Here is a 20,836-nt window from a genome sequence, read left to right on the forward strand (position 1 = left end):
CTGCTCTCCCTGCCTAAGCAGACTGCAGGGACCAGCAAACAATGAGGGTCTTTGTGACAACTCGGACGTTTTGTCCTCATAAGCTTTTCCCCTTAAGTAAACGAAAAAAAATGTGAATATGGTGAAGATCCCTTTTGTGAGCTAGCGTCTCTGGAACTGTGTTTGGACTCATTTTTTTAGAATCATTTTGAGCCGCAGGGTTGGCGGCATCCCCACTTTAAGTCATAACACGACTTAGTCAACCTGGCAAAGGTTCAAAATATTTTAGCTCACTTCCACTGTGGGGCGAAATCTCCCTCAGGGAATTAAAGTCCAGCCCCAGACACTCTGCACATAAGCGCCCAGTGTGAGGGCTGATTAACTTTATTAGCACACTGAATTACCTTTTAACCATAACTTTTCCTAGAGTTCATAAAGGTCACAGAGAAAAACACTGAAAAAAGCATGGGAATGCTTGCATGTGTGCATTTGTCTGTATTCGCACATATTGCGTACATATTGTATTTTGACCACGAACTTGAACCGAATAAAAAAAAAAAAAAGACAAATAGAATCTGTATGAATTACATTAGAAATGGTAAGAATATTTACAAGGCATGTCCAATTCCTATCTATAAACATACGGACCAAATACTGGGGATTAAGTGTTTGTGACAGAAACACTTTCATCAGAACAGATCACTCTTAAGGCAGTCTTTACAGACATTAACAGGTTCTCAGGTCTCCCATTCTCATTGACGCAAGCTCTTCCTGTGTCTCACACACACACAAACACACACACACACACACACACACTAGTCACTCTGTGTGTTTTTCTTGACCCTCTGGCCCCCTCGATCCAGTAGACACACCCGGTTTCCTGAGGTGGCTGCAATAAGCCCTGCCCACTTCCCTGCAGGGCACACAGAGGAGCTAAACACCGCAGAAGACAAACCCATGTACCGGGACTCCGTCTGAGAGAGAGAAAGAGAGAGAGAGAGAGAGAATGAAAGAGAGAGAAAGAGATAGAGAATGTAAGAATGAAAGAGAGAGAGAGAGAGAGAGGGAGAGAGAGAATAAAAGAGAGAGAGAGAGAATGAAAGAGAGAGAAAGAGATAGAGAATGTAAGAATGAAAGAGAGAGAGAGAGAGAGAGAGGGAGAAAGAGAATGAAAGAGAGAGAGAGAGAGAGAGAGAATGAAAGAGAGAGAAAGAGATAGAGAATGTAAGAATGAAAGAGAGAGAGAGAGAGAGAGAGAGAGAGGATGAAAGAATGAAAGAGAGTGAGAGAGAATGAAAGACAGAGAGAGAGAATGAAAGAGAGAGAAAGAGAGAGGGGGAGAGAGAATGAAAGAGAGAGAGAATGAAAGAGATAGAGAATGTAAGTATGAAAGAGAGAGAGTGGGAAAGACAAACAAACAGAGACCCAGTGTAAACAAACAGAAGCACACAGCGAGAAGCAGGCTGACCTCATAACAGAGAAAAAGAGTGTCTGTGGAAACAAGTCAAGGTGGCTTACCATCAGAGTGTGGCGGTTTATGATTTTCAGCACGTTTAATTGGCTCCCAGCCGCCATGATGTGATCCCGGCCCAGCCAATGGCATGAGTAGATCTGTGGGCAACACAGGTGCGTTACAGGAAAACCTCATGCAGAACTATCACAGATTTACTGTACGTCAATCCTACATGTACTTCTATCAATCATAGTGATTGGTTTTGCATCGGACGTCTGTCTGGCAATGTGAGTTGCAAACACAAAGGAACTAGTGACTTGTTATATGCAGTATACAGGGAACAGGGAACCATATTAGGTGCACATGTGTCTGTTTCTCAAATGCAAGCACAAATGTGGGGACAAATGTGTGTCACTAATACAAGACTCACTTTGCTGTTTCCATAAGGATCAGGAAGCACCTCTGACACTTTTTCTGCTGATCCATACTCCCAAATCTGATAGGGACCAATACACACACGCACACGCACACGCACACGCACACACACGCACACGCACGCGCACCCGCACGCGCGCACACGCACACGCACACGCACACGCACACACACATGAACAGTGAATCATCCACTGAGTTGACATAACTCCAACACAGAGCCGTGAGTGAATGTACTGAGCCGTGAGTTATGATGTGGGGTGAGAGGTCACCAGCTGACCTCTAGGCTCCTGTCCTTCCTCCATGACCCTGTCAGGATCTGATGGGTCACGGGGTCAATCTGCAGGGCGTCACCACAAATGTGTGGCCCAGAGAGCATTCTGGGAGAAAAACAGAAAGGCAGGGTTAAACATAATCAGTGGGGCAAGTTGATGGCCAGTGTTTCCACGAATCACAGCCACGAGCCAGAATGGGTTACTGTATGTTTATTGTTATTATTTATAGTTATGAAATATTAGGATAAAATGAAATTAAGTGTTTGCATTTATCATAATTTAATTGAATAATATTTAGTTGGTATTTGGATTTGGATTTGCTTTGTGTACTGTTAAGCAATGTGGAGGTGCGAGTTTGCGTTGGCCACGGCCCACTTTAACAGGTGACTGCAGAACCTGACCTAGTTGAGCTGAATAAAGCAGTCTAGACGTGTTACTCATTAGACAAGTTGGCCAGGCATGCAGCCAAAAGGTTCTTTGACCGCAGCAAGCGCTACGTTTGGAACGTTGAAAATCGTTTGATCCTCAGCTGTTTCGCACCTCCAGGTTGATCGAACCATCTCAATTTAAGGTACATAATTAATGTTTATCTTTGCTGCAATAAATCCCCTGTTATCAAGCTAACTCTGGATGATTTAGACTCTCTTTCCTATTATAATGTTCATATTTCAACTTTTAAAATGTTGTTTTTTATAAAATAACAAATATTAAATGTTGGCCTGTTGACCTGGAAATACTGAAAAAATTAGACCATGACTTATAATAAATCATAATTGCTTACCTAACAGCGTGTTGTTGTCTAGTGTCCCAAAACTGTTTGAACAAACAAACAATCAATACAACACAAACAAACAACAGCAGATTTATGTCTGCCTGTGAACGTTTTATCGATGATTTGATGCTGAAACCGTGTGTACCGTACATAAAGTAAGATATATGTGGGTACCTGTATAGTGTTGTCCCAGCCACCTGATACGAACTCCCTCTCTCTCTCGGGGTGAAAGGCCACTGCAAAAACCCTCAGTCTGTGTCCGTCCATCACTGTTCTGGTTGAACTGAGAGGGCACACAACCACATTGTATTTCTACCAGCGTCATATAAACACAAAAACTCGGCATAACCATTGCACAGATGCTGAAGTATTAAAAAGTAATATGGATGCACGTTTTCATAGCTTAACATTTAAACGGAGATTTGGTTCAGAAGACACTGAGCTTTGTGGTGTTCTCTTTTGATTTACTACACGCACTGCAGCAGAATGATAAACATTTCACAGTCTGTCTTTTGCTCTGTGATGAACCTGCACAGTGGCTTTTTTAAGGGACCAATAGATGTCTGTACTGAGATACATCTGCTGCAGTAGTTGATATATGTTTAGAGATGCACCGAAATGAAAATTTGTGGCCGAAACCGAAACCGAAAAATAATTAATCGCTTGGCCGAATACCGAAACCGAAAATGACAGTTCCGTTTAAAGTTGTCAAAACACTATTTTTAAATATTGCTTAAATCTACTGCTTACAATAAATGTTTAGACATGTTTTTCAAGGAAAAATGTTTATTTGAAATCTTCAAATGTTGAAGAACTGATATCAAGGAACTGTTAGTTTTAGATTTTGAGCTCAGATGTTGGAAGCGACATAGTTTTTTGACCGTGCAAACTTGTATTTCTATTTTTGATCCAGTAAACATTTTTTATTGAAGTTTATCTTGTTTCACGAGTGTCAATTAATAGCTTTAGAACTGATCTCAAAAAACGTGGTACAGAAGACTCAGACAGACGGAGTGCCACTACATTTAGTCAAAAAACTAGCTTAGCTGAACTTCGCTGGATTGCCTGTACAAGGGGTGGAACGCAGCTAGCTTCCTGCACCGGTGAAAAGGACGTCTCCCCACCGAAGCTAAAGTTGGAACTGGTAATTCATTGAAGCATAAGGAGGAGCTTTTGAACTGTGGCATACAGCTTGAGCATTAACTCTGCAACGTGTACGATGTCTAATGGGGAAGAACAGAGAAGTGTAGAGGATATGATGGCGCAGGGAAGATCACGTAAGCTAACTGAGAAGGCATTAGAAGACAAGTTGCAGAAATACATTGCATTGAGGAGACGGAAATTAGGAACTCTGACGACCCATAAAAAGCTAGAGGGGGTGGCGTCATTGTTACATTTTACTATTTTGAGATCGTATAGGTGGCCTGCGCTCCTTGCTTGTGTAATCAGACAAGATTGTATAATTTTGCGTCACCACCACTTTTCGGCCTCCGATTCGGCCACTCATTTGGCTTTCATATACAAAGATGTCTCAAGGTGCTTGGGTGCAGTAGAGGCACAGTAGGACTCAAGCCACCTTGTATTTCCTGACCTTTCTTATTTACTGCATAAACTGCACATAACACTGCAAACATTTAGCCTTGATGTTAATCCGCCACATGTTCTTGCTTCCTCTGGCCTCCTGATGGAGGTATAAGGTCACACACAATCGGTCTGAACCACTAAAACAGCTTAAAGCTGCAGTAGGGAACCCTTGTGAAAATAAGGTTTTGTCATATTTGCTTCCTGCAGGTACCTGGCCTTGCAGACCTGCAGCGTCTGGTGTGTGGCGAGGTCGTAGAGGTGGATGGTGGAGTCGGAGCCCCCAGTGGCCGCCTGCTCGTTCGAACAGGAGACGGACATGCAGAGGGTCTGCCTCCGGGCCGTCCCCTCACTCTCTCTGTTGTCTGCCACCTCCTTCACACTCCATAGACACTCACCTCCCCACACGTACCAGCAGCGCACGTTACCACTTGCATCTGCAGGCAGTCAGAGGCAAGGAGCAGGGAGTGAGAGAGACACATACAGGAGGTAAACAGAGAGAGGGAGTGAGTGAAAGAGAGAGAGAGACAGAACAGAGTAGGGGCGAAATAGGTGTAGAAGAGAAGTCAAAGATGGAGTGGAGAAGGAGAAAGGAACAGGTAGTAAAAGGGACAGACGAAGAAATTGAGAGAAAAAGAGTGTGAGAATGAGAGTGGAGAGAGATGGAAAGAGAGAAAGAGAGAGAGAGTGATGGCTATAGCTATAGCTATAGCCATTGGAGTGAGGTGATAGATATCTATCTATCTGTGTGTGTGTGTGTGTGTGTGAGAGTCATTGGAGTGAGTGAATAGATATCTATCTGTGTGTGTGTGTGTGTGTGCTTGTCTGTGTGTGTGTGTGTGTGTGTGTGTGTGTGTGTGTCATTGGAGTGAGTGGATATGTTGTTCTCACAGGTAGCCAGCAGGAGGGAGTGTGACTGTGCACTCCGGCAGAACCTGATGGACGTGACGGGCATGGAGGCGAAGATGCAGCTGCTGTCCCTGATCGTCTTCACAAAGTCTCCATTCTCCGGGTTATAGAGCTAATTCAGCCATAGAGAGGGACAAGGAAAGGTAGATAAAAGTCAAAGTCTCCATTCTCCGGGTTATAAAGCTAATTCAGCAACAGAGAGGGACACAAGGAAAGGTAGATAAAATTAGATGCAAAGATCACCGGACCACAATCGAATAGAACACCTTTAGAAATGTAGTAGAACTGTAGTTTTGCAACACAAATGTGCAGCTGACAAATCTGCAGGTCAACATTGACCAGAATCTCAAGGGAATGTTACCAACATCTTGTGGAATCCATGCCACAAATAATTTAGGCTGTTTTGAGAGCACAGTGCCAACTAGTATTTTTAAAGTGTTCCTAAAAAAGCGCTCTCTGTGTGGGGGTGGTAGGGTCAACTTAGTGCAAAGAGTACATAAGGTGTAATTGTTTCGACCCGCTCCCTTAACTGTTACCTTTGCCTATATAAGGGTGACCAAACGTCCCCAGTTTCCAAGGACAGTCCCCGTTTTTGTTTACAAAGATAAAAACATTACACTGTTTTGGAGGTGTTTAAGTGTCTGAACTGAAAATGTCACTGGTTTTTTACTAAAAAAAATCTGCTCACCTTACCTTATATGGGAGGGCCAAGTCTGAAAAAGCATAGAAGGACCATAGATAGACTGACAGATAAATAGCAAGATAGAGAGAGGGGAGGGGGAGATAGTTATGTTTTTATCCAGATAGGAGAGAATGGAGCTCTTCCAAACCTTTATAGTGCCGTCATTCAGTCCTACAGCCAGTAGAGTTCCCTCAGGGTTGAACTGACATGCCATCACTTCACACGAACATTCTCTGAGAAAAAAGACGCAATATCACTAAAATACGTTAGGTTGTAGCCCCGGCTGACTTCTCATACACAAACCCCTGCATTCGGTGCTCACATATTATGGTGAATATGGAGGTCTCCATCGGTTCTAGGTTGTGTTGGAATCCTTCTTATCTCTTGTTGTGGCTGTTTCTGGAGTCCCTCGCCTTTTGCACTTTCTAATTCCGGTGGGTGTGACGAAGGGACCTCTGTTTTCTCGGGGTCTGCATCAGAGTCGGGATCTTGCTCATTGTCTGACTCCGTGTCGGTGTCCGAGTTGGTCCCCGAGGAACCCAAAGAGTCAGGCTCTGAATATTTCACCTTTTCACAGTCGACCTCTGTCGGAACAGGTGCTACAATGCCTTTGGACATCTGCGCGATAACGTAAAAGTATATTAGATTAATGTTGTCCAAGTTCTTCAAAGCTTATCATAATAACTAACACACTACCAGTATGTTGTGCAAGGCAACGTTCTACTGCTGATATTGAATTAAATGAACACACTTAATACGCAATTAAATAAGTTAGTCGGTGGAAAGGGTAGTTAACATTATCATTGAAAAAGTTAACGTTACCAAAGTAAACGTTACGTGTAACCTTGGCTAGTTAATGCTAGCTGTCATAAACTTTAGGGATGCCGCGTTAATGAACACCATTATCAAGTTCTAACCACCAAAACTTTTGTTCCGTGCTAGTAATGTATGTAACTGAAGACGTTCAGGTGTGCCGCAATAACCGGATGAAGCTTACCTCAGCAAGAAACATGGAGATTAAGATGTAAAAAAATGTCTCCACTCTTTAACACTTCAGATCCTCCAAGCCCAACACAACACACGTCGCTTAGCAACAGCCGCTTTTCAGGGGTTGACCCGAAGCATTTAAATCTTTTAAAAAAATCTAAGGTAGCAAAATTCATCAAAAAATGAATTATAAAAATTAAACAATTATTCAATTAATCAAACCGAACATCGTATAGTTATTATATTTGTTTACAACGTGCATAGACATAATGAGAAGTCATCAAATACAAAAACCGACACAATCGCACACCACATGCAAAATAGTTTCTTTATTAAATAAATGCATACTTGAAATAAATACGTATACACTACATAGTTTAACTTTTACATCACTGTAGCGATACTATGTTGGTTTGTTGTGCGTTTCCTCTCATTCCTTTGCTCCACGTTTGCTTTGTCGCCGAGTCTGTAGATCCTCTGTCCGCATTTCTGCCTCTGCGTGGCGCTTTTGTCACATAGTTCAGCAGATGAACAATAGCAGCTGGGGTCATTCCAGGCAAACGAGCCGCCGCCCCCAACTAAAGACAAAACAAGAAGTTAAAAGAGAATAAGAATTAGCAGAAAATACATTTAAAAATGCTAGACATCATAACAAACCAAGCTGCCCAAATGTCAGTGACAAAATATACCAGTTTCAAAGCTGGGTGTGGAGTTATACACACAACACCTGTGGGTATGACTTACTGTGTCCGGTCGGACCCTGTCAAGTATTTCTCGCACCTCCTGGGAGAGAGAAGCCGGAAGGGAGAGGTAGTCAAGGTCCTGAGGTAGCAGCAGACTCTCTTCCTCCTGTATTCTGCCCATCTCTCTCTTCTGCCTCTCACAGTGGGAGTAGTACAGGACTGGAGTCACAGCATGGAGGTAGGGGTTAGTTAGTCATTTTACGAGACGAGCGGTGTCAACAGACTAGTCAGTGGATCTTGGTTTATTTTATGTACTGGGTTCACAGTAGTGATTCACTAGGCATGTATTTGATTAAGCATGCTTATACTGTATGTGAAAATGGTCTGCTCTTAACTAATACAACCATAAGCCTCAACCTACCTTCAATCTTCAGTCTGTGTGCAAACTCCAAATATGGAGAAAAGACTTCAGGGATGGCAGAGGCCAACATCTCAAAGGAGATATCTTTATACTTCAATATGTCCTCAGCACTTAAACAAAAACACACACACACACGCACACACACACACACACACACACACACACACACACACACACACACACAGACACAAATAAAGGTCTGCTTTTATGGAGTTCATTGTATTCAAACACAATGCATGCAAACTAATCAATACATCTTGCCAAAAGTTTCTGAAAACATTCAACAATACAAAAAATGCTTGATCAGATGGTTTATGTTAGAACAGCACAGACAAAACCCAGTTTGTTTGGGACTAGGAGTCTTGCGGTTTCTCCTCCAGCTCTGGCGCTCTCACCTCATGGTGGCGCTCTTGGTCTCGCTGATGCAGGTGAGTGCCAGCATCTCTCTCCAGCGGGTGGAGGACATGCAGACCGACTGAAGTGCCGCCAGGCCCCCCTTCAGTCCCTCCCGCACCCTCAGAGCCTCACCGTACCTCTCCGCCGATACACACCCCGCCTCCTCGAAACCTGACGGACAGACAGAGAGACAGACAGACAGACAGACAGACAGACAGACAGACACAGACAGACAGACAGACAGACAGACAGACAAACAAACAGAGACAGACAGACAGGACACAGGTTCAGTTGAAATTTAGAAGCCGGCCAATTCTATAATGACATTAAATTCATGGCATTTACAAATTAACTAACATGTAGGGAACTACAAATTTTGTTAACTCAATATTAAAACATGTTGTTTAAACCATCAGGGGGATTTTATGCAATGTTACGCAAACAAATAACCACAACTCCTACCAACCGGAGTACCAGGAACATAACATTTTAAAATCATTACACACAAATGTTATTAGTATTATCATTTAGCATCTTATTAGGAGATTGTTTATACATTTACACTGTTTATACGTTTTCTCATGTCCTCATAATAAGGGAGTTCTTGTACAGTGTGATTTTCATTTGTTTATTTAGCAACTTAGTTTGTTCCTTACATTACCTTTGGGTGTGAGTCTGAGGTCTGCGTTATCGGGTCTCAGGGAGGTTCTAAACTCGGCTCGGCTGGTGAACATGCGGTACGGCTCGGTCACGCCGCGACTGACCAGGTCGTCGATTAGAACCCCGATATAGCTCTCCGTGCGCGAGAGAGAGAGGAGCGGCAGAGAGGCGGCTAATCGACCGGCGTTGACTCCTGCCCACAGTCCCTACAAACACACACACACACACACACATGCACACACAGGCGCATGCACACACACACACACACACACACACACACAAGACCACAGAAATGCGCAGACACATTATTGCTTACAGGTGTGCTGACAAGAAATTTAACATAGATTTGGAGATTGTCTATTTCAAAAGTGCTTTTCTTCTCCTGCCCAGTGGTGGCACTGTATTCTACCTGTGCTGCAGCCTCCTCGTAACCAGTGGTCCCGTTGATCTGCCCAGCAAGGAAGAGCCCCTGAGTGTTCTTCAACTGCAGTGAAGGGAACAGCTGTGTTGGGCACACAAAGTCATACTGCACTCCATAACCTGGGGGAAGGAGAAGATTTACAAAAAAGAAAAGAAAAAAGTTCATCTGCAATGCACAGGCACACGCACAGAACACATCCATATAATCTGATAAACAGCATTGCTAACAAAATAGTTAAAGTTGCAACAGTGTTCTGCAAGTGTGTAAAATGAAGTACCAGTATAATATTAGTTTGACAGCTTTTGGGAAAAAAAAGACTCAGAACTATTGCATTGGTTGTGTAAGAGTTTTGCTATCTCTTCAAGGATAAACTAACGGTTTCGGGCGGAGCCTCAGTGTACCTGGTGTCCGCATCTCCGCCCTCGCAAGGGCGGGGATCTCTCTGAGGAGGCGAAGCTGGACATCAGGGGGCATCGTCATGGAGAGGCCCTGAGGATATAAGAGGTCAGAGGTCAAGCCCTCAGGCTCCAGCCACACCTGATGTCGTCGCCCTGGAAACCGCATCACCCGAGACTCGATGGACGGGCAGTACCTGAGAAGGAGATAGAGAGGAATACATGAAAGAAGGAAAGATGAGAAGAAAGGGTAAATGTGCTGTGGTGAACTTAGCACCAGGGTGACTCTACATGTTTGTGCTTGGAGTGGGTATGCATATATGTGTTTGTGTTGTGGTTATTTAAGTGTGTGTATGCCCATACTCATGTATCTGTGTGTTTGTGTGTGCAACTTGCTCTGTATCAGACGATCAAGCAGCAATAAGGAGTTCTGTTCCAAAACTAGCAAGCTAACTACCTAAAAGTTATGCAAAAACCTTGCAAACACCACCAACAGCCCAGTTGACACTAGCAGAAGCTTCCCAACACACTAACTGGTGTCTTTTGTATATAGTGCAGCTGGCAATGTCATGCTGCGAAAGCTTTTCTTCCATTTTTGCAGGGTGTTCCAGCCTGCAACACGGAACTACATAGGCATATCCTGAATGGCGAGTGAGGAAGACACATCTGTCCTTCATGACCATATGCTATCTAAATTAATTTTTGGATGGTACTAAAACTATCTGCCTATAAAGCCAAACCTCAAAACGTGTATAGTGTTACTTTAATGCCGGGAAAAGACCATATCACTTTTAACCTAATATGTGTGCACTTCTATAGCATATAACATAGCTGTCTCTTAACACTGTTTGGATGCTGTGCGTGCTAACCAATCCAAATAAAATGATTGTGTGTGTGTGTGAGTCTGTGTGCATATTTGTGTGTGTGTGTATGTGTGTGTGTGTGTGTGTAGACTCCTTTACCTGGGGCCTTTGGCGTCCTCCTGAATGTGACAGTTGAGGTGGAGGCTCTCTCTCACCACCCTCTCCACCCCCGGTGTGGTGTGGGTCAGGTAACAGGGCAGCTGCTCCTCTGGCTAAAACATAAAAATAATAAAATAAAACAAACTAAGCATAGGCATAACCCTCTTTGCTCTCTATGCGCGTTTTCCTCCCTCTCTCCGCTTGCATAAGTCCCTTGAGGCCAATTACAGAGGTTCCCTTAGCTGTTCCTGGTTCACTATAATGATGTGAAGCTCAGTCGGCTGCAGAGGCATGCTTTGATTACAGAAATAGGATTGGGAACACTAGAAGGACACACAGAGAGTCACAGACCTCCCGCAACGCCAAATGCCTGATCTCGCAATGTCAAAACAGACCTTGATCAACCCCTGTAGCCCGATCCGCTCCAAAATGTAAGGGCTTCTTCCTAGGCCCATGCTACACCCTTCCACCAAGTTTTTTTGCCTAATCCTGCTGACAGACGGTCACAAATAAACAGACAACTACTCCAATGCTCATGTATGCTGAAAGAGGTGAACTACTACCCATAACAATTAGTCTGACGTTGTCATACTCATAATTCTAGTCAGAATATGAGTCTGATACTGCTCCATTGGGCTGTGAGTATGGGGCGTGTTTCAACCGAACCAGGGAAAAAAATGCCTCTCTGCTCTAATGCTCAGGGGAAATCAACAAACCGGCCTAATAAGATCCAACTAATAAGGACTGATCAATGATCTGCTTGTCCATCAAGTGTCCGAGTCAAGGCAGTGCCACAAAGTGTGTGCAGTGGGTGGGACTCCAAGGAAAAGTCTGAGAGTGGGAATGACGTGTTAGTTTGGCTGTTACGTTTCTAAATGGACACTTTCCTCCAGAACGGCTGACCACTCCACCCTTCAGTGAACAACAGGAGTCTATTATTGTTCTCAATCAATCAATCAATTTCAATTTTATATAGCGCTTCTCTATATACCCGAAGACGCTTTACAGAGTAGTCCGGTCCAGTCCATTCATTCAGACAGTCATACCAGTGGTGGTAAGCTACATCAGTAGCCACAGCTGCCCTGGGGCAGACTGACAGAAGCGTGGCAGACAATCAGCGCCAACGGCCCCTCCGACCACCACCAACATTCATTCCAACATTCATACGATGTAATGTGTTCTAACCCCCCCTTCCTGTCTCCCAATCTCACCGGGCAGTGTGTGCGTGTGTTGATGTAGCTGAAGGGAGTGGGCCGCTTGTCTGGGGGCTGGACGGTGGCGAGGGACAAGTCAACCGTCTCCTTGACGATCCTGGGAGGGGTGCCAGTGCGGAGGCGGCCCACGGTGAGCCCCAGCACCTCCCTCAGGGTGTGGGAGAGACCAGCGCAGGACGGGGGGTCCCCCATCCTCCCTCCGGGAGAAGTGGTCTGACCCATGAAGAGGGAGCCGGAGAGGAAGGTGCCTGTGGTGAGGACCACGGAGCTGCAGAGGATGGCTTCTTCCATGCCAGCTAGGAGAGAGAGAGAGAGAGAGAGAGAGAGCGAGAGAGAGAGAGAGAAAGAGAGAGAGACAGACAGAGAGAGAGAGAGGGAGAGAGAGAGAGAGAGTGAGAAACACAGAATTGCCCAGGATAGCCTCATGCCTGCTAGGAGAGAGAGAGAGAGAGATAGAGAGTGAGAGAGAAGAACGCAGAGCCTCACAGGGTGGCCGCATCAATGTTCTCATGAAAAAGAGAGAGGAAAAGTAACAGAGAGAGAGTGAGCTGTTGTGATTGGGTGGGAGAGTGAGATGATAACAGAAAGACATGAACTGGCTTTTATATGACAGTCATTGAATGTGTCATCCACTCAAGTCATCGTTTGTTTGTTTGGGCCCCTCACAAATGTGTTTTCCAAAAACTTGCATGTATGTGTGTGTGTATGTGTTTGTGTATGTGTGTGTGTGTGTGTGTTCCTCACTCCAGGTGCAACCCACTATCTCTACACATGTGTGTCCCACAGTCAACTTGCACCTGTCTGTGTGTGTGTGTGTGTGTGTGTGTGTGTTTGTGTGAGTTGATAGAATCTGATGAGCATACCACACTTGATATAAACGCTGAAATAAACTCCAGAAATCCTGAGTGCGTCTTCCGGCCCGTTCTTCAAGTTTAGCGTGCTCATTAGATTCTATCAGTGTGTGTGTGTGTGTGTATGTGTATATTCCTCACCCATGCGTACTCCCGTAACTCTGTGTTTTCCTGGCTTGTCTGGATGAGGCTCAGACACCAGCATCTTCTCCACTGATCCCTCCACTACAGTCAGCCTGGGTGAGGACAGCAGCTCAGACTGATGGAGGGATGAAGAAGAAAATGAAGAAAGGATAAACACGAGGCCAGGTGACCATCTCTGTTAATGCTGTCTTGTGTATACATGTATGTGTAAGGCACTTTCAGGTGACCATCTCTGTTAATGCTGTCTTGTGTATACATGTATGTGTAAGGCACTTTCAGGTGTCCATCCCTGTTAATGCTGTCTTGTGTACAGTGGTGGAATGTAACGAAGTATTTTTACTTCGTTACTGTACTTCGTTACATTTTTACGTATCTGTACTTTACTTAAGTAAAAATAATAGTGCATACTTTTTACTTTTACTTCGTTACATTTTGCAGCTATTATCTATACTTTTACTCCGCTACATTTCTACAATATGTGTCGTTATTCGTTACATTTTATGAACACAGTTTTGCCAAAATGTTGCCTACACAAAAATATGGATTGCGTTGCTTTAGGACGTTTCAGCCAATCAGGTGGCTCTATCAGCTCCAATGACAGCTAAGTGTGTATTTGGCAGCAGCAGCAGCACTACGGTAGCCTTGCCTGTTTTGCTTAAACATTCGACAAACAGCCTGACTAACAAACAACTTTTCAGCATGGATTCAGAGTCAGCCTCATCTGAGGACATGTTCAAGTTCAGAGGCCCCAAGAATAAGCCGTGGAGGTTTCAGTGCGTTTCTTGTCTACCTAAAAAAAATCGCCTTCAAATTTGGAGAAACAGGTCAAATTATGCGGAGTTCTTGCTATGCTAAGTTAATGACTTTTGCATATCGTATGCGGTTACTGACATGATTTTATACTGTTATCTAGCAAAAATAAATGTTGACATACAGCAATAGCATCAAAATAACACGATTGTACCTTGATTATTTATTTAACGTAGTGGTAAGATAAAGCTGGTAGTTTAGCAATGTCAAGCTAACGTGAAGATTTGCCTTTTGTATTGACTGGTTATTGCCTGGCATGCAATGCCTAGTCTTGGGTTACTCAATATGTTTTTTTTTTCTTTTCTGCAATCAATAGAGCATAAAACTCTGCATTGACCAGTTTAACAACTCCATTTGTTTTTCATGTTTCATATTTCCATTTTTTACACGTTTACAATTAAATAAAAGATTAAAAGATATTTTTATTGGTTTGGCTTAATGGTATTAACTTTGCAAATAATCCCTGGTAGATAACTTGTCATCTGCAGAATTGTAAGATAGAGTGTGAACAGTATTACAGACAATAGGCCCAATGAGTACACCAACCTTTCCAATTAACAAATGTTGTTGCTTATAATCATTACTAGTAGTGACATCTGTAGAGGCATTTATTACCAGTCGCTATTTCTTTATCAAAATGGGACAGCCTAGACATTGAGACAACCCATTGCGTGAGTACTTTTACTTTTACTTTAAAAGTAAATTTAAAAGTGAGTACTTTTTACTTTTTACTTAAGTAGGATTGTTGATGTAGTACTTTTACTTTTACTTTTACTTTCATTTGCCTGTTTACTTGTACTTTTACTTAAGTAAGAAACTGTAGTACTTCTTCCACCACTGCTTGTGTATACATGTGTGTGTCCATCTCTGTTAATGCTGTCTTGTGTATACATGTGTGTGTCCATCTCTGTTAATGCTGTCTTGTGTATACATGTGTGTGTCCATCTCTGTTAATGCTGTCTTGTGTATACATGTTTGTGTCCATCTCTGTTAATGCTGTCTTGTGTATACATGTGTGTGTCCATCTCTGTTAATGCTGTCTTGTGTATACATGTTTGTGTCCATCTCTGTTAATGCTGTCTTGTGTATACATGTGTGTGTCCATCTCTGTTAATGCTGTCTTGTGTATACATGTATGTGTCCATCTCTGTTAATGCTGTCTTGTGTATACATGTATGTGTAAGGCACTTTCAGGTGTCCATCTCTGTTAATGCTGTCTTGTGTATACATGTGTGTGTCCATCTCTGTTAATGCTGTCTTGTGTATACATGTATGTGTCCATCTCTGTTAATGCTGTCTTGTGTATACATGTATGTGTCCATCTCTGTTAATGCTGTCTTGTGTATACAGTACCTTGCGTAAGTATTCACCCCCTTGGATGTTTTACCCTTTTATGGCTTTTATAAATCAGTCATGGTCAATATAGGTTGGCTTTTTGGACAAAAAAATTCACAAAATAGCTCTCTTTAATGTCAAAGTGAAAATATATTTCTACACAGTTATGTAAATTAAATACAAATATGTAATGAAAATAAGTGCTTGCATAAGTATTCACCCCCTTTATCACCCCCTTTATATAGACTGACCTAATTCAACAGAGGTCCAGCCAATTGGTGCTAGAAGTCTCACAATTTGTGTAATGAGGGTCAGTGTGCAGTGAATGTGTCTCAAGTGATTGTAGTATAAAGACACCTGTGTCTGGAAGGTCCATTCACTGGTCAGTATTCAGTAATCAGTATTACTGGCTACTGTTAAACCATTAAGACCCAAGATCACTCTAAGCAACTCAGAGAAAAGGTTGTTGAAAAGTATAAGTCAGGGGAAGGATACAAAAAAATGTCCAAGGCACTAAACATCCCCTGGAATTCTGTTAAATCCATCATCAAGAAATGGATGGATTGTGGCACATGTGTAAATCTGCCTAGATCAGGCCGTCCTCACAAACTGAGGGGCCGTTCAAGAAGGAGACTAGTAAGATAGGCCACCAATAGACCTATGACTACTCTGAAGAAGTTTCAAGCTTCAGCAGTTGAGATTGGAGAAACTCTGCATACCACCACTGTTGCCTTGGTTCTTCACCAATCTAAGCTTTATGGAAGAGAGCCACTGTTGAAAAAAAGGATCGACTACAGTTCGCCAAAAGGCATGTGTAAGTCTCCATGGTCAAGTGGAAGAAGGTTCTGTGGTTTGATGAGACCAAAGTGGAGCATTTTTTCAACAGTGGCTCTCTTCAATGAAGCTTTGATTGGTGAAGAACCAAGGCAACAGTGGTGGTATGCAGAGTCTCTCCCATACCAGCTGCTGAAGCTTGAAACTTCTTCAGAGTAGTCATAGGTGTCTTGGTGGCCTCTCTTACTAGTTTCCTTCTTGCATGGTCACTCAGTTTGTAAGGACGGCCTGATCTAGGCAGATTTACACATGTGCCATATTCCTTCCATTTCTTGATGATGGGTTGAACAGAATTTTAGGGGATGTTAAGTGCCTTGGACATTTTTTTGTATCCTTCCCCTGACCTGTACTTTTCAATAACCTTTTCTCTGAGTTTCTTAGGGTGATCTGTGGTCTTCATGTTGTAACAGTAGCCAGTAATACTGATTACTGAATACTGACCAGTGAATAGACCTTCCAGACACAGGTGTCGTTATACTACAATCACTTGAGACACATTTACTGCACACTGATCCCCATAGCACTAATTGTGAGACTTCTAGCACCAATTGGCTGGACCTCTGTTGAATTAGGTCAGTCTATATAAAGGGGGTGATAAAGGGGGTGAATACTTAAGGCCGAATTATGCTCTGTTTTAGACGTAACGCCTAAGCACGTAATTTACACAAGGAACTTGTTTTAGACAAGTTTTGATTTAAGGTTCGTTTTAGACGCAGAGCGTGTTGCAAGGCTTGTGTTGCGTGTCGCAAAGCAAATTGACGCCAGAACTGTAGATTTATTTTGAGTTAAGTAAGCCTATTTATTGCAGCAGGACAAAGGAAAAAAACTTACCGGAGCATGAAAGTGTAGTGGGCGAAAGGCTTGATGTTATGAATGCATGTGTTACACAAAATACAAATGTTGGCAATTCAGTACCAGTGGCGAAAAAGACATGACGCAAAAGTTTGTTTATTGACATCTTTTAATGACTGCGACAGGCTTTAAAACGATGTGTTTATGAGTTACATTATTTAAGATGAGGTGGTAAACGGTGAGAGAATCTCATCATGTTGTCAATGCTTGTAACTACAATGGTGCTGGCCATCAGTTAAGCGCACGTTAATGTTAACTTTTGTATATGAGCAGACCGGGCTCATTCTATCAAAATCGCGGGTGCAATTGATTGATTCACGTCAATATGAACTCAATGAATGATACCACCATGACTCACAAGTGGTGGAAAATGAATATGAAAGTATTTGTTCGTGAATTAGCACATTTTCTCCTAACAATCGCGGGTGAGAATGGGATATTCTCTAAGGTAACGGCAGGTTACTGTTAACTTTTGTATATGAGCAGACCGGGCTCATTCTATCAATCTCGCTGGTGCAATTGATGATTCACGTCAATATGAACTCAATGAAAGATATCACCATGACTCACAAGTGGCGGAAAATGAATATGAAAGTACCTATTTGTTCGTGAATGACCACATTCTCTCCAAACAATCGCGGGTGAGAATGGGATATTCTCTCCATAAATTTGCGGTAATTTAAGCATTCTATAAGTGTTTAAAGAGGATTTGTAAAGGAGTTCATGTCTTTGGACCTCTTCTGTTATGTTTGTTCCTAATCCATAACAAAAGGCTTGTGAGACGGTCTGCAGGGTATTCATGATTTAAAAAAATGTCTGGGTCTAAAAAAGGCTGTAGTATGCTATTAACCCGGAAACGTGAGACTCTGTGAAAGGTTGTGGTAGCCGGCCAATCACAGCCTTTGCGAGCTGTGTAGGGCCGTAGTGTTTTAGTCGCATAGTCAGGAATTTTGGGCGACGCACTTAAGCACGTAAGGGGGGATATTTTACCGCGCAAGGGGGGGTTATGTATCTTACGTGCTTACGCGTTACGTCTAAAACAGAGCATAATTCGGCCTTTATGCAATCACTTATTTTCATTACATATTTGTATTTAATTTACATAACTGTGTAGAAATATATTTTCACTTTGACATTAAAGAGAGCTATTTTGTGAATTTTTTTGTCCAAAAAGCCAACTTATATTGACCATGACTGATTTATAAAAGCCATAAAAGGGTAAAACATCCAAGGGGGTGAATACTTACGCAAGGTACTGTACATGTATGTGTAAGGCACTTTCAGGTGTCCATCTCTGTTAATGCTGTCTTGTGTATACATGTGTGTGTCCATCTCTGTTAATGCTGTCTTGTGTATACATGTATGTGTAAGGCACTTTCATTTGGAGTGCCACAGACCTGCATATTTGTCTACTACAATCAATTGTGTGCATACAGTGCGTACAAAAACACAGATACTTGACTTGCTATATAAGACATTATATGGACGGATACGGCCATGTCTACTTTCTGTTGTCTACAACAGGCATCTCTATGAATAGCTCTCCTCTTTTGAACACTGTTCACTGAACACCCATCAGTCAAGGCTGCTTCTAGAACGCCATGGGAAAGTCACGGTTTCCACGGCAGCAGGAATATGGAGGGTCCCTCTATGATATTGGCTCCTCTAGACTGCACTAATACAGCATCATTTTCAGCTGGCTCTGTGTTAGACAACTACTAGGTTAACTTGTGCTACAACATGCCTGCTGTTACTTTCAGTGTCAATGCGAATGTCCCTTATTGATTAGGTATTACTAAAAAATAAAAGAAACGTACAATACATTTATCAAACCTGTCAAGTGGTAAAAAAGGCTAGTATAAAATACCCTGTATACATTTATAATGTAGATATTTGACTCTTGTAAACCAGGCTAGTATGAAATACCCTGTATACATTTATAATGTATATATTTGACTCTTGTAAACCAGGCTAGTATGAAATACCCTGTATACATGTATAATATAGTTAAGTGGTAAACAAGGCTAGTATAAATTACCCTGTATACATTTATAATATAGATACGGATACTGCTGCGTCTCGGGTACCTGGATGAACTCCCGGTACCGTCTGCGGTCCAGCTGGGCCCGTGGGCCCCACACAGCGGGCCCTTTGCTGTGGTTCAGCATGGAGAAGTGCACCCCCGCCCAATCTCCTGCCCTGCCCATCAGGCCGTCCAGGGCATCCACCTCCCTCACCAGCTGCCCCTTGCCCACCCCGCCCAGGGAAGGGTTGCAGGACAAGGCGCCTGTGGGAGGCAAGCAGGGATAATAACAATAATAATAATTAATTTTAAACGCACTTTTCATTCAAAAGAATGTCAGAGTGCCTACATATAAGAAACTAACTATGATAATAAAATAAAAAAAATTGTAAACATGAGCATAATAGAAAACTTAGTGGTGCTAGATTTAACACAAGGCCAGGGATGGATTACCGAACGGGCCTACCGAGCCCAGGCCCAGGCCCAGGGACCCATGAGCTTAGGGAGGCCCTAAGCCAGAGCCACTGCGTTAAGTCGCTGTCATTAACTATTAAGTGTACCTGCGCTGTGTTAGCAAATGTGTATGTGCGCTGCATCTCATGCTGAGGTACAGGTGAATTATTGTGCTGTTATTGTGTTATTGTGCTGTTGAAAAAGAAAAGTGTCAATGTCAATTAAATGTAAGGTTTTTGCGAGCACACAAGAAAGTTTTGCGGACACGAAAAGTGGGGGGCGTTTTACACGGACAGGCCGAGGGGCCCATGGTTTCATAATCCGTCCATGGAGGCAAGGTGAGGTGCAGCTCAGTGATGTGCAGGCCCTGATGAATAACTGCAGTTTGACTCTTGAAGGGAGTATGTGAGTAGAGAGATAACTTTTGCAAACAGCTGACATTATATTAGTCTCCATGTGTGCGTAAGTCTGCAACGACCTACGCACGCCGGTAGTGTGAATCACTCACCGATGGTTTGGATCTTCTGCGTGATGAGCAGAGTTTCTGCCCCTACTCGAGCAGCCGCGGCCGCCGCCTCCGTACCTGCGTGGCCCCCTCCCACCACGATGACATCATATTTGTGTCGCGTGAGGCCACTAGAGGCTCGTGAGTGGCTGAATGGCAAACTATGAGGCCGAATGAGTAGCCTCCGTGCCAACATGGACAACACCTGACAAGTAGACAAATGAGAAATTAAGAGCATCACTCACAATACCTGTGTCCACTGCAACTGGTCATAACTGACAAATGGTGATATTTGAAAAACACCTCAGATGTGATGTTAATCATTACGGTTTGTAAACTTAACTATTAAGCCATGTATCCCAGTCAACCCAGACGTGCCACTGCATTGAAACCAAACTTTACTCCATGTGTACATACTATTTTCGAGATGTACAAACATGGTAAATAAGGCAGTGTGTAACTAACGATTAGGAAAGCTAACGAACATCGTTACCGATCAAGGGAACAGCTATTTTATACGGCGTTGTTTATTTTGAGCTAACAGTTAATGTTAGCTGAGGCTATGTAAGTGAACGTCACCTAGATTTCACAAGACAGTTACGTTAGCATTTAAAGTCAATGTACCTTAACAGCCTCTTTGCACTTTCCCAGTGTCTGAATCGGCCGAAAACGAGACTGAAGGTCACGAGGATTGCACTGAAGATAAATTTGAGACACGATTCCTCCGATTTAGAAACCTTGTGTAGGTTGCAAAACTCAATTGTGACCATGAGCACAGGGAGTAGCCATTGCTCCGACATCGTTTCA

General features: G+C 43.0%; 2 protein-coding genes across 3 annotated transcripts; both read right to left on the minus strand.

The window, feature by feature from the left end:
- Positions 1-794: 794 nt before the first annotated feature.
- LOC308362851 (uncharacterized protein) lies at positions 795-6,701 on the minus strand (the record flags this gene model as incomplete). The annotated part of the gene is made up of 10 exons (XM_080835579.1): positions 795-953; positions 1,498-1,590; positions 1,863-1,928; positions 2,145-2,244; positions 2,921-2,952; positions 3,086-3,194; positions 4,707-4,929; positions 5,384-5,513; positions 6,232-6,316; positions 6,406-6,701. 10 exons carry the CDS (start codon positions 6,699-6,701, stop codon positions 795-797), a joined length of 1,293 nt encoding a protein of 430 aa, XP_080691705.1.
- A 698-nt stretch (positions 6,702-7,399) lies between these two features.
- mto1 (mitochondrial tRNA translation optimization 1) lies at positions 7,400-20,781 on the minus strand. 2 transcript variants are annotated; one of them, XM_080834709.1, is made up of 13 exons: positions 20,654-20,781; positions 20,033-20,234; positions 19,136-19,335; positions 13,215-13,332; positions 12,220-12,518; positions 11,009-11,121; positions 10,053-10,243; positions 9,640-9,770; positions 9,232-9,436; positions 8,570-8,741; positions 8,175-8,284; positions 7,815-7,972; positions 7,400-7,648 (listed from the first exon to the last, which is right to left on the minus strand). In XM_080834709.1, exons 2-13 carry the CDS (start codon positions 20,223-20,225, stop codon positions 7,460-7,462), a joined length of 2,079 nt encoding a protein of 692 aa, XP_080690835.1. In that variant the 5' UTR covers positions 20,226-20,234; positions 20,654-20,781; the 3' UTR covers positions 7,400-7,459. The 2 variants fall into 2 exon arrangements, with proteins under 2 accessions (XP_080690835.1, XP_080690836.1); XM_080834710.1 differs by lacking the exon at positions 20,654-20,781 and adding an exon at positions 20,373-20,386.
- Positions 20,782-20,836: the final 55 nt, after the last annotated feature.

Source organism: Sprattus sprattus, assembly GCF_963457725.1.
Source record: "Sprattus sprattus genome assembly, chromosome: 3".
In the NCBI taxonomy this organism is placed as follows: domain Eukaryota; kingdom Metazoa; phylum Chordata; class Actinopteri; order Clupeiformes; family Clupeidae; genus Sprattus; species Sprattus sprattus.

Coding starts and splice junctions, on each gene's coding strand:
- mto1 (XM_080834709.1), bottom strand. CDS start 20,225: ATGTTGGCACGGAGGCTACTCATTCGGCCTCATAGTTTGCCATTCAGC. Junction 12,519..13,214: donor AGTTACGGGAGTACGCATGG/GTGAGGAATATA, acceptor TCTCTCTCCTAG/CTGGCATGGAAGAAGCCATC. Junction 9,771..10,052: donor GGCGGAGATGCGGACACCAG/GTACACTGAGGC, acceptor TCCTTCCCCCAG/GTTATGGAGTGCAGTATGAC.